Source organism: Mesoplodon densirostris, chromosome 4, assembly GCF_025265405.1.
Source record: "Mesoplodon densirostris isolate mMesDen1 chromosome 4, mMesDen1 primary haplotype, whole genome shotgun sequence".
NCBI lineage: Eukaryota > Metazoa > Chordata > Mammalia > Artiodactyla > Ziphiidae > Mesoplodon > Mesoplodon densirostris.
The window spans coordinates 32,129,639-32,146,309 of record NC_082664.1 but is presented as its reverse complement, the minus strand read 5'-3'; the positions used below and the strand labels follow the sequence as shown (position 1 = coordinate 32,146,309).

General features: G+C 43.2%; 1 protein-coding gene across 7 annotated transcripts in view; it reads left to right on the top strand.

Annotated features, from left to right (window-relative positions):
- Window positions 1–16,671, top strand: part of SIPA1L1 (signal induced proliferation associated 1 like 1) — a 186,746-nt gene that overhangs the window by 131,323 nt on the left and 38,752 nt on the right. For 3 of the 7 annotated variants that reach the window (XM_060095914.1, XM_060095909.1, XM_060095908.1), the window contains exons 11-14: window positions 6,794–6,943; window positions 11,860–11,984; window positions 14,330–14,416; window positions 14,830–14,948. In XM_060095914.1, the coding sequence (XP_059951897.1) occupies window positions 6,794–6,943; window positions 11,860–11,984; window positions 14,330–14,416; window positions 14,830–14,948 (481 nt within the window). The remainder of the gene's footprint in view (window positions 1–6,793; window positions 6,944–11,859; window positions 11,985–14,329; window positions 14,417–14,829; window positions 14,949–16,671) is intronic. The other 4 variants (XM_060095911.1, XM_060095910.1, XM_060095913.1 and 1 more) reach the window with 2 other exon arrangements.

Here is a 16,671-nt window from a genome sequence, read left to right as displayed (position 1 = left end):
TCTTCAAAGGAGTGAGTGTACTCTGGCATCTACATTGGGGTCAGAGTTTAGATAATTTGCAAGTTCACACTTTTAGATTAGAGAACAAAGGCGTTTCCTTTTTAAGCATTCAGGAAATGGGCACAGTGGCCTGAGCCTGGCACACCTCCCAGTTCCCTTTCTTTTATAGAAAGAAAAGGAGTGAGCCAGGGAATGAGACCAGGGTGCTCCCATGTGGTCCTCAGCTTAGGCTCTTGAACTGCTTCATCGTTCTTTGGGCCTTGAAAGTAGCTGCTTTGCACTCAACCCAGGGAAATATTCCAGGGGCCTCCTCCTTGCAGAGCCACCAGTGTTTTACTGTAACCCACCCAGAAACTCCCAGATGTGCCAGGAGTGCAGGCTCTGCTGTCCAGGGGCCTTGACGACTTGCATCCTGGCCCCACCCCTTGGGAGTGATGTGATGGTGGGAAGTTCCTGACCCCCTCTACACTTCAGTATCGCCAGGAATCAAACGGGCCACTAGCCCCACCTCTCAGAGTCAGCATGATGATTAACTAAGGTAATATAGTTACTCTGTGTTCAACCCGAGCTCTTAGGACAGGCCTGGCACACAGTGAGGCTTAGAAAATGGTAGTCCCTGTTTGTCTTTGGTGTCATTTTGTAGATGCTCTTCTACACACAGCTACATGGAAGTCAAAGAGAGCTAGTTGCAATCGGGTACTTAGGGATATGGGTAGAGCTGGGTAGAGCTGGCCAGACTGGACCGATGAGTCAGTTTGCAGCCTAGTGCAGGTCACGCATGTGGTGAGTCAGTGTGTTTCCCAGGAGCAAGTTGTGCTGTCTTCATCACCAGCGTCCTGGTTACCCTTGGTGAGACGGAGAGGCCAAGTTCAGGAGGGCTGCTGTGCTGGGAACAGTCATGGTGAGCAGGTGTAGGAAATACTGCAAAAAACATCCATTGAATTAGAATAGACTGAGAAGGGCTTCCCTGGTGGCGCAGTGGTTGAGAGTCCGCTTGCCGAGGCAGGGGACACGGGTTCATGCCCCGGTCCGGGAGGATCCCACATGCCACGGAGCGGCTGGGCCCGTGAGCCATGGCCACTGAGCCTGCACGTCCGGAGCCTGTGCTGCGCAACAGGAGAGGCCACAGCAGTGAGAGACCCGCGTACTGCAAAAAAAAAAAGAATAGACTGAGAGGTGATCTTGTAGAAAGCGGTCGTGTTATGGAAAGAGAATGAGGTGGCAGCTGGGCACATCATTCTGCGTGTCAGTAAGGAACTGTTCTCCTACGTGCATCCAGCAACAGGGTCTTGCCCTCTTAGCCCTTTTTTTAAGAGAGTGCTGCATTAGGACCACCCAGGGAGGCCTGGCCTGGTCTCACCTTATGGGAAGGATCTAAAGGCCCACAGTGGCCCTGGGGCTTCCTCCAAAAGCACCCCCTTGTCCACCCCCAGACACCTGACACGGGGAAGGCCTTCCCAGAAGCCAGATCTACTATGGGTCCTGCCGTAGCCCTCCCCTCATGGAGAAGGCAACAGGAGTCTTAGGCCCTTTGCCTGATGAGGGCACATCAGCCATATGGACACATTTATCATTAGGAATTTAAATAATTCTCAGAGGTAAAAAGGGATATCCCGCTGCCTTATATTTGAAACCACTGACATTTTTCTTTAAGATTTGTTGATTGCACAACACATGTGTAAACGTGTGAGAATGAGTGATAATGAGACAGATGAGCTACCTAGACCCACCCCCACAGTCAGCAGTATGAAGTCTCCCCATAAGCCTCTTGTTCAGAGCCCGGGACAGTGACTGGTCTGACCAAGGTCTACTTCCACCCATGGAACTCCCTCAGTATGGTGACAGAGTGGCAGTCCGGGATCCACCTATCTTTGAAGTGCTTGCTGGGAAAAGTAGGTTTAGTCTCCTTTTTACCTGCAGGAACGATTGTTGTGAATAATGAGACTGGCAGAGTGTCCTTGGGGGTGGTCACCAGAGTTGAACTGATCTCTTCACCCGAGTGTGTACGTGTGTCTCTGGCCACTGGGCTCTCAGCTGGTGACTTGTACCACCAGAGGGCTTACTGGACACTGCTTCAGGCCACACGAAGATGGCCCTGGACCATTTGCTCTGGACCCATCTCTTTAGGGTCTGCAGGCTCCTTTTAAGGAGCAAGCACCCGTACACAAGGAGGACGACAGGGGAGGGGTGTGACTCCTATACTGCGACCCTGCTAGCAAGGTCACTGCTGCCTCCCCACCAGTCCCCACTCCGGGGGAGAATCGGAATCCAGACTGATGAAATAGCCTAGAGTCTCCCAATCTCCGGCTTTTTGTTTGACTCTTCTAGTTTCCCATTATATTTAGAAAATGACAAATGACGATGGCAGCTAAATGGCACATATGCCAGGCTCTGTTCAGAGTCCCTTATGTGAGTTTTCTCAGTTAATCCACCCAACAGCCCAGTAAGTTGGTGGCTCTTTCCCCCTTTTACAGATAAGGATGCCCGGAGATTGAGAGATGAAATCGTTTGTGCAGAGTCCTGGCTGGTTAGTGGAGCCCCTGCGGAGCCCCTACCTTAGCCACCACGCTGCAGGGATGAAGCCTACCACCATATATAGATGGTGCTCAAGAAATACTTGCCAGATGAACGCATGCGTGTTTGTATGCTAAGGGGGCCCAGCCACGTGTGCTGCAATCAGGGCCAGCTTCAGGTGTGTAGCCTGTGTAGCTGCACAGGGCCACACGCTTAGCAGGGTTCAGTGTTCTGCTTGAAATTTGTAATACGTTTGAACAAGGAGACCCAGAGTTTCATGTTGCACTGAGTCCCACAAATGATGTAGCTGGTCCTGGCTGCAGTCCATTTTTATGTTCTGTTCTGTAGAGTCACCCTTAGATATAAAATTGACTCTTCTCAAGAGGCACCCATGATGTGTGCCAGGCTGTGAAGCTCCAACAGCTTGCCAGCAGCTGGGAGATGATGATCTGTTATCTCGGTGTGATGAGTTGCTGTATTTCCCTAACTATGCAAGAGTTAGATTCTTTGTTGTAAATTGATCTTGTCACAGGAGGTTCATCAGAGCAGGACTTCCATGGTCCAGTCGGAATAGCTGATAGGGACTGTATGGTCAGAAAGCCAGGAATGGCTCTGGTTCACAAAGTTAGGAAGAGATGAAACAACAGGGGGGTGGGGTGATTGAATTTGAATACAACTTGTTCAAACTCTAGTCTGGATACAGCACCCAAGTGACATTACCTTGAGTAATTTTAGAGAATTTTTCTAAAACAATTCTGGAAGAATCCTGGTTGATAGGCATTGCTCAAAACAGACTCTGATTGGATCCTGTTCCCTGGGTGAATAGTGTTTTAATTGCTAAGTTGTGGTGAAATGCTGTGCTTAATTATGGACTCGGATATCTCATTCGTCAGTCATTGCTGCTATTTGAAATCCTCTCGGTTGTTCTTGTCGTCATTCCGCTGTCTGCCCTTGAGTTTACAGAGGCCTTATCTCCTTGGACACATCCAAGCAGTGCTGTCACTTGGGAATAAAAATCAGGAAACAGAGGCATAGTTAAACCCATACATAAATACTCAGGAAAGAAAAATTTAGCATCAATTACTCAGATACTGAGAGTTCCTTATCCATAAATTGATGTCACAGTCTCAAGAGATCAATTTAATAAGAGTCTATCAATGTTAACATCGTATGTGTAGTTCTGTGAGTTGAGTCATGGGAAGGGTATGGTCGGGGGCAGGGGTTATTTTATTAGAAATCTGTGGGTTTTTTGGCGCTTCTCTTCTCTCTTTTATCCTGACGTGAGGAGGCTTCTGGAAAAATGAAGAACTGATATTGATCTTGGACCATCTCTTCCTAATCCATCCCATTCAACTCCTTGTTTTCATTGCAGTGAAATGTGCTGCATATAAATGGAAAGACGTTGAGTGCAGTCCTGCAGACTATGGGAGTATTGTCTGTCGAGCTGATGATCATGGCTTTTTCGATTACTGCATTCTTTGTACAGTCCAAAAGCCTTGGTTTTTTATTTCTGCAGAGGGAAATCATAGCCCTAGAGAACATTTAAGATCGGTTACTTTAAAAACATTTAGTTATTTCTCAGCTAAATTGATAAAAATGGAAGGAAGAGAATCTACTGAAATTAAGGCTAAAAGATTTTTAGACATTTCCTTTCTGACAGTGACCATAGCATTCTTGAAGAAGATTATTTCTTATATTCCACAGAATCGAAAGATCCTCACAGCGAGTGAAAGATGTATTCATCTTAGTCCTATAAACCTATTCGGGCATTAACATCCAGATACCCGGGCTCATTAAGGCTGAGAGAAAGTAGAAAGATCTGGGTTTATCTCAAAAGAGAAGAAAAGACTTGTGATCCGTTAAGGTAGAGTAGGGGGGAGGTCAGAGATTCAAGAGGTTAGCATGCTGGCTTCCCATGTGAGCCAATGCGGGGATTATTCTTTTTCAAAGTGGCAAGACAGCAACCAGCCCAACTTCCAGAAATGATCAGCCACAGCCTCTGGCAGAAGTAGACAGCCAGTGCCAGGCAGGTGGGTACCTTCCACTCCCTGACCTAGGTCTGTTCTCAAATATTTGTGAGATGGTATCAAATTCAGAGTATTTGGAAAGAATAGTAAGTCGTCAGAATAAGGGCTAATTCTGAATTTTTTTTGCCTACCATACATACATCTAGAGTCATAAAAACATTTGGGTGGCATTTCCATCAGTTGCTGTATGTGTGTTCTGTGTGTGTGGACAGCCTGAAAACAAAGCCACTATTGAGTTATATAAATTCAGAAAAGACATTGGAATGAATACTGGCCTTCTGGAAATGCTATTTTTTCACTTTGGGATAACTCCAGCAACCAAACAGAATTTTCTGATGCATTTGCCAAATAAAAGAGCTGAGGCTGAGAACTAGCATGAGATATTTTAGTTTAATGTACGTTTTGGGGAGCAGGGTAAGAAAAGCAAGCTCTAAATATAAATACAAAAGTTACATCTTGACTTTGGCTATGGAATCCTGTTGTCACTTCTTCGTAGACGCAAAAACGTTTTAACATTCACCATGAATATAATTCGCTGGCTATTACTTGTTTACCCCAAAGAGAGCTAAAAAGTCATCAGGCCCCTAGACATGGCATTGGCCCCAACCCCGTTCACATTTCTGCTGCCGTCTGCTTTCTTTCCATCTTTCTGTAACACCTCCTCCTCTTCGCAGTAAGAAAATCAAAGCAGCTGCAAAATGAACTGTTTTTTGAAGTTTCTCTGTATTAGGTGCATCTAAAAGCCAAACTCTTAAAGCAGAAAGCAGTGATTCATGCCATTCCTTAATCCTTACCTCGTTTTCTTTGTAACCTACTCCTCCCATTCTTCCCGCACTCCAGTCCCCTTCCAAGTACTTCAGAATAAGCAGTGAGAAGTTTGGGAGATGTTTTAATAGAAAAGAAGGGATAACAGCATCACAGCTGATAACAGGTTTGTCGCTGAGGAAAGAACTGGGGCTCTCAAGTCAGATCTGCCACGTGGGTGTAGACGGATTTGGGGGGCGGTTGTATTTTTCGGTGCCTGTCCTTATTCTTTTCTGATAGAAAAGCTTCCCAGTGTGATTTTATTATGCCTTCTGTCAATTTCTGTACCTGAAGCCCCATCCTGCCCTGCTTCAGAAGGTATGTAGGTTCGCTGTAAAAAACTGCCATGTTTCTGTGAATCAGGTTCAGTCCCAAGGCTTCAAAACTTTGGCTTCAGTGTAAGACTTTATGTGCAAAATCGTCTGACCCTGCAGACCCCTTGCAAACTGTCTTATTAAGCACAGAAAACCCAGCCTTCTGTAGGGGGCAGAGGACAGTGGACTCAGAATCAAGACGCCTGGCTTATTGAAAAAGTGACTTTGATTCCCCTCCCTCGGCTATAAACTGGAAATGACCTGCCCCGCTATAAGAGCCAGTGATCTGTGCCAGCATTCACTTTGGAAATAAAATATCATTGTTATCAAGATTTAGCTGATGTCTTGTCACAGTCTTCAGGCTCACTTGTTAATATCCCAGCAGTTGCCCCAATGCCTGTTTGAGTGGAGAAGGTAGAGGGCAGAAAATCACGTCTCTCCTAACTCCAAAGCTCTGGTTTCTGTGTTGAGCCAGTCCACAGGGTGAGGGATCCCTAATTTTACAAAGAGATGTACTGTGGGCTACGTGAAGCACATCTCTGCTGTGTTATTATATAAACTCAGTCATTTCAGTGAAATTCAACAACTGCAGTTCTAGGCATGTTTCCATGGAAGTTTTTATATGGTGATGCTACTATCAACCAAATGTATACACACTAAATAGCAATGTCTGAATATTCTTTCCAGACTTTGAGTAATAAAATTGAAAAACAAAGAAGCATACAAAGAATGTACTGGTCTCACTGTGGTCATATACTCTGAGAGAGCCAGTGGGGAAATCAGAATTAATTGCCATGTTAATGTCACTGGGGCTCATTTATACTTTGCCCTGCCATACTACGAAATTGCATAAGCAATTCAGCCCTTGAATTCTGGCAGCTTTTGGAAACATACATGTTTTCTTTTTTTCCGCTATTATTTTTTCACGCCCCCACCCCCTTCAAGGCTGTTTTCCAGCTGTCCCCTTAGGGAGTAGTCTTATGGGGAAGTTTCTTTTGTGGGCTTCCAGCTGGCTTTATTTTTATTATCTCCACGAGTGGCTGCGTTTGTCGCATTTATATGTTATCCATCATGTATTGCCTTGGGATTTTCCCTTTGAATTGTTGACTTCACGTTTTTGGTTTGCACACACAGGCTGTCTCCTGGTTCAGACATCTATGTGACGGTCTCATCCATGGCTTTAGCAAGATCCCAGCCATGTCGCAACTCCCCGAGCAATCTGTCTTCATCCAGCGAGACTGGCTCTGGCGGGGGCACTTATAGGCAAAAGTCCATGCCCGAAGGGTAGGTATGCTGGAGTTGGCATCACTGTCTCTCATACATAATTCAGACATGTAAAAGAACTTCCATTCAGCCAGACTGGATCGGTTCACAAAAGAGCAAAAGGGAAAATATGGTTAATATTCCATATTAAAAAATGTTTTCATGGCTGGTTCAAGCCACTTCTTAGGAAGTTTATCATTCTTTAGTCTCTAAGGACTCAATGGCAAAGAAATCAAATTACATCAGTTCCTCCATTCTATGTATTGTCTAGTTTCATAGTACAGATTTTGCCACTTCTTAAACTTTCCTCCAAAGCGAACTCAGTAGTATACTGCTTGCACTGGGTGGAGTTTGTATTGATGTTAAAGTAGGGGAAATGTTCATCATATCCAAAGCTAAAAGTGATTTTTCTCACACTTTAGAAATCTGTGATTTCAGCCTGTGGGTTGTTTGGGAGTTTTTCTCCCCATCTTTTTTGAAAACACTGAACACCCAAAAGTAACTGTTTGCTTCTGACCAGACTCACAAAGTAAAAAGCTAAGTGTACATGATTGAAGAGGCTACAAAAGGTAAAAAAATCGGAATGTCTGAAGCTGGGAAGTAATTAGCAGCAAAACATCACATGACACACATAAGCTGGCTTATCGTCACCAGCTTCCTGCTGGGATACCTCTGGCGAACTTGATAAAGAACTTGAAACCACTGGAAAATCAAAAATGGGGTGTTTAAAAAAAGGATGTTTCTGTGCCAAGTTTTCCCCGAATTACTTCTAACAAATGAACATGATTTGTTTACTTTCTTAAGATTTTACCATATTACAAAATAATTATGCTTATGAGAATACCTTCATAATGGATATTTTTTATCCTATAGTATTGTGTTGGTTTTTACAGCTAAGTATAATTTTAATTCATGTTTTTGCTAAATGTCTATGTTAGCAGAAAGTAAATAACAAAAACCACTATAAAATATACTTCCCTTCCCACCCTACCACCAAGGATTCCCTTGGTAGCGTATCTAAAATGCACATTTCTTATTTTAATTACTTCAGTGACAATTAGTAAAAAAAATTCTAGCTCTTATTTATGAGCCCCTGCAAGAAGTTTTATGAATTAAGTATTATTATTATCCCACACCACAAGCCCAACTAATTATTTTTTTTGAAACATCTTTATTGGAGTATAATTGCTTTACAATGGTGTGTTCGTTTCTGCTTTATAACAGTGAATCAGCTATACATATACACATGTCCCCATATCTCTTCCCTCTTGCTATTTCTTGTTTTAATTAGTAGATTTTAGTAGACTTCAAAAGTAAGAATTCACTGCAAATTCAGTGTTAATACAGCAATAAGATATAAATGAGCCAACAACCACAACAGCATCATTGTTTGCTTCTTCTGTCCATTTTGGTATGTGCTCTCAAGGCATGCCAAAATGTAATTTGAAACATTAATTTTTAGTGAATATTAATGTTAGAAACATGGTTCCCAGTGTTCGTGCTACATACACTATTTTTTTTAATGCAGTGGTAATTATTTGACTTGATATTTAATACTAAACCTGCCATAGGTGGTATTGAGGGTTTTCCCCATTGCTTTTGAGGTTACCTGGTAATTATTTACTATACTGTATAACGTCAGTTTTACCTGGGGTGAAACTTTACAAGAAGATACTGATACAGTGTTTTCCTTTAGATCCCAAGCAATTGTTGTCTGTATCAGTGATGCAAGAGACATTGGCGTTCACTGTCTGATTCACATGCCTTACTCGTGGGCCAGGTTTGATCCTAAAGTTCACACTTACCAAGGGAACAATCGTTACATCTACTCGTTAACTTAGCCCAGTAAAAATGAATAGGTACAGGGTGACAGTGAAGCAGGAGTGTATGGAGTCTGCTGCAAACTCACTAATGTTAAACTTGGAAAAGCTCCAAAGTGTGAGGTAATAACAACAGGTCCGTACACACTGATCGTCCATAAATGTAATCCGCCCCTTTGTTGCCCTCCCTGTGCTTCAGCGGGCTCAGTGTCTGCTTGTATGTGGCATGTGCTGCCTGCTCCCTGGTGTAAGGATGTTGAGACCATCCAAATCAGTTGACAGGCACAGTTTGACAGGCTGGTTAATAAAACCTGCTCTACTTGAGTGAAGGTGGAAAAGGCACCTGCACCAGTTTAGCACGGGAATGAGAGAGAGTTAAAAAGCAACACTGATGAAAAGTCATAGGGTCTGTTCTACCATCCTTGAGATGCGTTTTGGGGCCACATACTCTGAGGAATGTTGACAAGGCAGGGCACGTTCAGAGGGAAGGATGGACCGGGCAGATGCGGAGTTGGAGGTCGTGGTGTAAGAATCGTAACTGCGGATGTGCAGCCCGCAGGTGGGCATTGTGGAGTCAAGGAGGCTGTGATGGCTTTCTCCTAGCACTCTTAGACGAGGGATTAAACTTGTCTCTGAGGGCAACTGAGGTCAGTAAGTGAAAGTTATAGAGAAGGAGTTTCAGGCCCATTATGAGGAAGGTATTTCGAAGCTGTCAGCCTGCCCTGGAGAGCAATGGACTGTCTTCACGAGGTAGAAGTTCTTGGTCACTGAACGCGTTTCATGTATCAGCCAAATGATTACTTAAAAACTTCACTGGGGCTTCCCTGGTGGTGCAGTGGTTGAGAGTCCGCCTGCCGATGCAGGGGATGCGGGTTCGTGCCCCGGTCTGGGAAGATCCCACATACTGCAGAGCGGCTGGGCCTGTGAGCCATGGCCGCTGAGCCTGCGCGTCCGGAGCCTGTGCTCTGCAACGGGAGAGGCCACAGCAGTGAGAGGCCCGCGTACCGCAAAAAAAAATAATAATAATAAAATCCTTCAAGTCTGAACCGTGACTCCTAAAGTATTAAATGCTCCTCCAAACAAAGGGACAATGAAGCTCTTCAAAAAGAGGCACAGTGTCAAATTAGAACAGGTTTTGTCTGAGCTCCTCAAGGATGGGACCTTCATAGCCCTGATGCCCTGGCACGTAGTAAACTAGGAGTGTGTGTGAGAACTGAAATTAAAAATTCATTGGATGAAAATGTTTTTCAAGGCAAAGTTGAAAGACAGCCTTACTTTATCATTTCTTTAAAAGCAGACAGCCAAAACAGCATTTGACTTTAAATTCAGAAGTTAAAAAAGTTGTCTTTGGTTTCCACTGCTACCAAAAAGTAAAAGCAAGATTCCGATCCACTTCTTAATTTGATCTCTGTGGCTTTTTGAAAAGTCTTAATTTAGTTAGTGCACATAACTAAATAACTAAATACGATATTTAATAAATAGATTTAATCTATTAATTAAATTAATCTATTTAATAAATAGATATTTAACTAAATAGGATAACTAAATAGAATAGGATCATAGGACCAGTTTGAGGATATTCATTCTCCTAAGCTAAACAAGGACCCCACTTAGGGAGGAAGTGGCAAAGATCATAATTAGTGAATCCTTTTTTTTAAATGAGCCCTTTCACTGAAGTTTTCATAAATCAAGGTTTTTGTTTGTTTTTAATAATGGAGGTAACTTTGTTTAGTGAGGCGTATGAGTCAAGTTTGTAAATGACCGTCATTTGTGCAAAAAGTAATGAGGGAGATGTTGTAGTAGGAGTTTTACTAAAATATTTTATAGTTTCCCTGCTTTCCAAATGATTGTTTTTGGTTTTTGTTTTTTTTTTTGTGGTACGTGGGCCTCTCACTGTTGTGGCCTCTCCTGTTGCGGAGCACAGGCTCCGGACGCGCAGGCTCAGCGGCCATGGCTCACAGGCCCAGCCACTCCATGGCATGTGGGATCTTCCCGGACCGGGGCACAAACCCACGTCCCCTGCATCGGCAGGCGGACTCTCAACCACTGCGCCACCAGGGAAGCCCCCAAATGCTTTTATGTAGATTTTTCTCCCTGGATCCATGTAAGAGTTGCCATGACTCTGGGTGGAGAAGCTGAACTTGTCTCCCAGCCTTCCTCCTCCTAATCTCCTGCTCTTTCCAATACACCCCTTGGTGGTTCTGCCCACACATTTATCAGTTTGTAGCAAAGAAGACACCTGTCACATGCATCAGTTAATTCAGGCCCTTTTGTGTTTTATTGTGTAGATTACTCATAAATTCATTCGTAACCACATTCAGATTTGTAAATTTCCACATGAATCTTTGAATTTTATACTCTGGCCCTTTTTCCTGGGCTCAGTCAGTATTTCCTTTGCTGATGTTACTAATCAAGGCATATGCTTTAATTAAGCCTATGTTATGTTATTAGTCTACACAGGGAAAATTAAAATGGGCTCATTAAAAAGCTAAACATTCTTTCCAGAAATAGACATTTGCCTTTATATATGCCAGTTTACCTATTTCCAAATTGCCTTCCTAAAGGCGATTTAAAGTTTATACATTTTGGAAATGGTCCCTATGTAATGTACATGATAGCGATCTTTGTTGTTCAGACCTTAGAGTAAGTGCTCAGAAAATACTTGTTCCAAGAATGAGTGCCTTAGTGATTTAGCAGATAACCGAGTTAAGAGAAACCCCTGGAATGTGCCAATTGGACAACAAATGGAACACTAGGATGGTGACATTTTTCTTTTGGGTGCAAATGACAGTCTGAGCTTAGCTACTCAAGGGCCAGAAGATTTTTGGTTTCTTACTGCATATCTCTTAGGTTGGCTTGGTCCTAATGGCCTCTGCCCTTGTTGACAGTTTACATACTTAGCATACATACCTTTCTGAACGGAGGGGTGTATACTGACCATAACATCCACAGTTCCAGCATCCATGTACACATGCACAAGGATGAGTACACAAGTACAGAAATGTAAGCAAAACTAGTAGTACCTGTCGTTAGAGTTTAGTTCATTACTCCCAGGACTACCTTCCCTTATGGGTGAGGTCCCTGATGTTGTCTTTGCCTTTGGGGAAATCACCACAGGTTTGGAATAAGCCGCAGATCCCCAGCCTCCATCGACAGGCAGAACACCCAGTCAGACATTGGTGGCAGTGGGAAATCCACACCCAGCTGGCAAAGAAGTGAGGATAGCATTGCCGACCAGATGGGTAAGTAACTAATTCCTACAAAAAGCAAGTTGCTTTTATACTATGGTGACTTTGGTTACCTTTGGATGATGTCATCAAGGCATTCTGTTCTATAATACAGCCCTGGGTCATAAATGGGAATGAGCATTAAGTCTCAGTTAGCTTATGTATAAGTGAAAGCAGCAATTAAGACCTGAGAGAAAAGTCAAGGTATTCTAAGTAACCCTGACTTTAAAGACAGAAAGGATACAGGAATTATTTTCAGCACCAAGGTTAAAATGCCAGAGTACCAAGCCACATGTGTCCTAAGTATCTCCCTCCCCCCTTGTTTGTTTGTTTATTTATTTGTTTGTTTTAGCCCAGTATAAGTGCCCTGGGAGATTAGTTGGTATTCTTAATGTTGAGTTTAAAAAAATTTTTTTAACTATGTGCAGAGAAGGAAAGAAATATAATTGTTCTTTAGTCACTTCTGTAGCTTGGTGAGAATGTCTTTCCTCCCTTTATATGCTTTTTCCCCTGGCTGTGCTATTAAGCTGTCAGCTAAGGAAATGTCTTAGGATAAAACAGCTGGAAGGGAAAGATTTGCATGAGTGAGCCTTCCTTTGGGTTTCTGGCACATAGCCCTTGCCTCTCTCTCTAAGCAGTTCTACAAGATACCAAAACACTAGTTGATACAATAAAATTTTGCCATGAGCAAGATTAAGTTTCAACACAGTAGCACCAGGGATTAAGTATCAACACAATTGATACATCAGGGACTTGAATCTGGACTGTCAGGGTTTTTTCCCTTTATCTTATCTCTAGTAGCTTTCCCGTCAGAGTACCATAAAAAGAAGTAAATTTCAGGGCTGAGAAAAGATCAGCGTGTAAGGCAAAGACCACATCATTTTATCTTCTCTGCAAATGCATCGTTTTGTTCTGTTTTAACGACTGTGCCCATGTTCCATGCCTGGGAAGGGCATCCTCAGTGCAGAGGTTGGAGCCAAGTTGGGGCTCCCAGCTGCTCAGTGGGGGGTCAACAGAAAAAACAACCCATGAACATGGAAGGGAGAGGAGATGCATTCAGCTAAGACAGGAGTTGAGGAAGAGAAACGAAACTCTTAGGTTCTGAAGATAGGCTTCGTTCCATCACTTCAGTGAGATGTGCCTCGTTGTTGAAGCCATCTGTCATTCCCTACTCTCCTCCCAACTCCCACCCCGCCACCGAAAACCTGAGCATATTCTGATGCACTGTTCTGCTCTTGACAGAATGTTTCAAATCCCGTGTGTTTTGATACTGTTGAGAGGCTAACGACATGTGAACAGGATCCCTTCTTCCATGTGACCTTAGCAGCTTTTTTTGGCTCCTAGCTGCAGGCTTTGAACAAAGCTGCCCTCGAGCCTTTGTGCACTGTTCAGGGTCCCTCTTCCCACTCATGTGAAGTCATGTGGGGAATGAAGCAGTATCTTGGGACTGGACAGGGTAGTTACAAGGTTTGTCCTAGACCCGTATTCATTCTTTCACATAAGCCTTCCTCTAGTCTTTTTTTCCTTGCATCCACTTGAGTTTAGTGGCATCCACGTTGCATAGATGAGTCTGAAATGAATATCGGTGAACCTTTTTAACACATTGATTCATCCTTTTGGTGAGGTATACCTTTTTAAAAAAAATAAGATACCCTTAGAGCCTGCCAGAGAAGGCTTTTTTTTTTTTTTTTAAACCAAGGCCTTTCTCCATCCAGAATCTAAGGCTTCAAAGAAAATGTTCAAATAAATTTTTATAACTTTTGCTATTCCAGCATTCCAGAAGGATAACCCAGCCCTTTCTGCCGGGCACTTCAGAAGGAATCTGGGGCTTTGCTGGTATAAGCCATGCTAGGAAGGGATGAAGACAAATAATTGTTATGTTCTCAGTCCTCAATACACTGTATTGAGTGTGTAAAGGGCTGACCTTCCTACACTCAATTTGTAAGAACACAATTCTCTAATGACCTTCAGGTCCCTGGTTGAACATGTCAAACAGATTCTTACTTGTTAGCCAGACCCCACCTGTCTTTGTCCATCCGTGTGTGATAAACGGATGCCCAGGGGAGATGTGGAGCTTAGCTTGCTTAATTGGCTCACTCATCTCGGTGCAGTTTGTTTTTCTGCCTCTCTGCTTTTGGATACAGTTGAGAGAGTCAAAGAGTACACTGCCCAGTCCCGTACGTGTTAGGAATGGTGTTGCAGAAGTGCCGAATTGTTGCCATGAGCTCTTAGGTGTGTTAAAGAGGCTAACTCACTTCCCTTTCACCTTTTGAACCCCATCTTGAATGCCAGTGGAGTCCAAAAGGAAAGCAATTGTTTTAAGTAAACGAGCTGCTGTGTGTCTTTTCTGTTGTGCTCAGCTTACAGTTATAGAGGACCTCAGGATTGCAATTCTTTTGTCCTCGAGCAGCCTGAATATACAGGTAACATATTTCCAAAGTGTCATGGTAAGTAACACGCGATTGCATCCATGCCTGTCTAGGTAATGTAGACCAAGCGAGGTTAGCCACACTTTGCAATGAATGAATCTCATACATTTAATCCATATATTTGAGACTTTCCCCCCAAACCGAAAGCTGATTCCTAACTTTGCCGCATTGTTCATGGCCTCTGGTTTGGTGGTACTTGGCTCTGCTAATGTGTATGATGTGACACACTGTCACCAGCTGCAAGCTTTCTCCATCAGCCACTTAGTTTTTGACATGCTATCTATTGTGTAAACTTTCAACAAGCTTCTTGCTGAAATTCCGAGTTTGCTGGCCAGTGAACTGAGAGGTGCAATGGCAAGCCGTCTTCATTTGTCAACCTGTGCCCGTATCTGTTGAGTGCCTGCACCAGAATGTCCTGTTCTGTATTCCAGAGCCAACGTGCCACCTCCCAGCAGTATCAAAGGTACTGCCAGCTTTCCGAGAGAGCCCCGGTGGGAGATTAATGCGTCAGGATCCGGTGGTTCATTTGTCTCCAAACAAACAAGGGCACGTAAGTTCACTGTAAAATAATAAAAATGCTAGATTCCTAACCATGTACCTTTCTTGCAAGGTGAAAATGGTACCGGTCTGCTCTCTCTTTCTTCCACAATGTCAGAGAGGAAGTCATCCTAGTAGAAGATGAACATTGGCTGCCACGGCCCTGGAATCTCTACTGCCAATGGCCTTAAGCTTGCTTTGAGATAAATTGAAATTCCTCATTGGTATGCACCTGCAGATTTGGATAGAAGGCCGTGTGATCCAATCACAAACAGTCCTAATGTCTGGAATAGAAATGTGCTAGATATAGATTTTATTTGCTTACACAGTTGCCAGCATGAGGTTATGTATGGCTGGAGCACCAATCAAGGAGACAGCTTCCTGACAAGCCCCCCTACTGCTTCTCTTATCTTCCAGGGCTACATTTTTGTCCCATTACCATAGTTATAAACAGTTCCTTATCACTTACAGGTGGAATTGGGAAGAAGAGGCTATCTTTTCCTCCCTCTTTAAATTCAGTTGATTTCCTTGGTCTGTCTCTTCACTGGAATGTGTACTTATATTTATGTCATTCTATAGGATGAGGAAATACTGTATTTCATATTCACTAATTTATAAGATTCTCAGAACTTTAATGAGAGGGCTCAGTTTTGCTTCAGTGAAATGAATATTGAAGCTTAAAGAGAGCACAGCACATTCATGAGCGTGCTAGGCTGTGGGAGAGAGAGTTACTGATGAAATGGGACGCTGTCACAGTTCCATTTGTAAGTGCTAGATTACCCTAGTTCACCTGTCAATTTCCCCTCCTTCATTAACAATTTTTATATGGAATACATGGTCAAATAATACTTTGGAAAGATTAGGTTAGATAAAATACATTCTTAAAGTTAATTTCACCTGTTTCTTCTTTTTAAAATTTGGCTAGAACACTTCAAGTTCCAGATGTGGTTCAAGTTTTATCTCCATATACATCTGTCCTGTACTTTACACACTCAGCACATCCAAATGCAGACGAGTCAAGTTGAAAATGCCCAGTAGCCACACGTGGCCGGGACTAGCAAATTCTACAGCCCAGGTCCAGCGCTAAAGAGGAAATAGGAAAAATAAATGATGGCCTTACAATGCAGAAGTTGTTACTGAGAAAAACTAGAGTAGCACCAGTAAAGTAACTGGGATTGATCCTTCTTCAAGGGGGAGAGATCTTTCACTTTGAAGTGAGACAAGAGGGTCCTCCTGTGGCCCTCTCCCCGCAGCTGGTAAAGACACGCACACAAGTCTTCTCTCCTTTTCTCTCCATCTCCACCAAGTATCTGAACTTCTGGCCCCCCTCTCATTTAAGTATTATTTTACTCAGATATCTTTTGAAATTGGATTTCTTTGGTTAGCCATAAAATGTTCTTTCTAAGCAACTGAGCCACTGTGCAACAGGGGTTCTGCCCACATTTTTTAAATTGAGAGATGATTCATATACCACATATTCACATATCATAACATTCCCACGTTTAAAGTGTACTGTTTAGTGGTGTTTAGTACGGTCACAGAGTTTTGCAACCAGCACCACGATCTAACTCCAGAACATTTTCATCACCCCAGGAAGAAACCTGTATCCTTAGGGAGTCACCCCACCTCTTCCATCCCCTCCAAGCCCTCGACAACTGCAAATCTACTTTCTATCTCTGTGGATGTGCCTATTTGACATTTCATATGAATGGAATCATACAATATGTGGCCTTTTG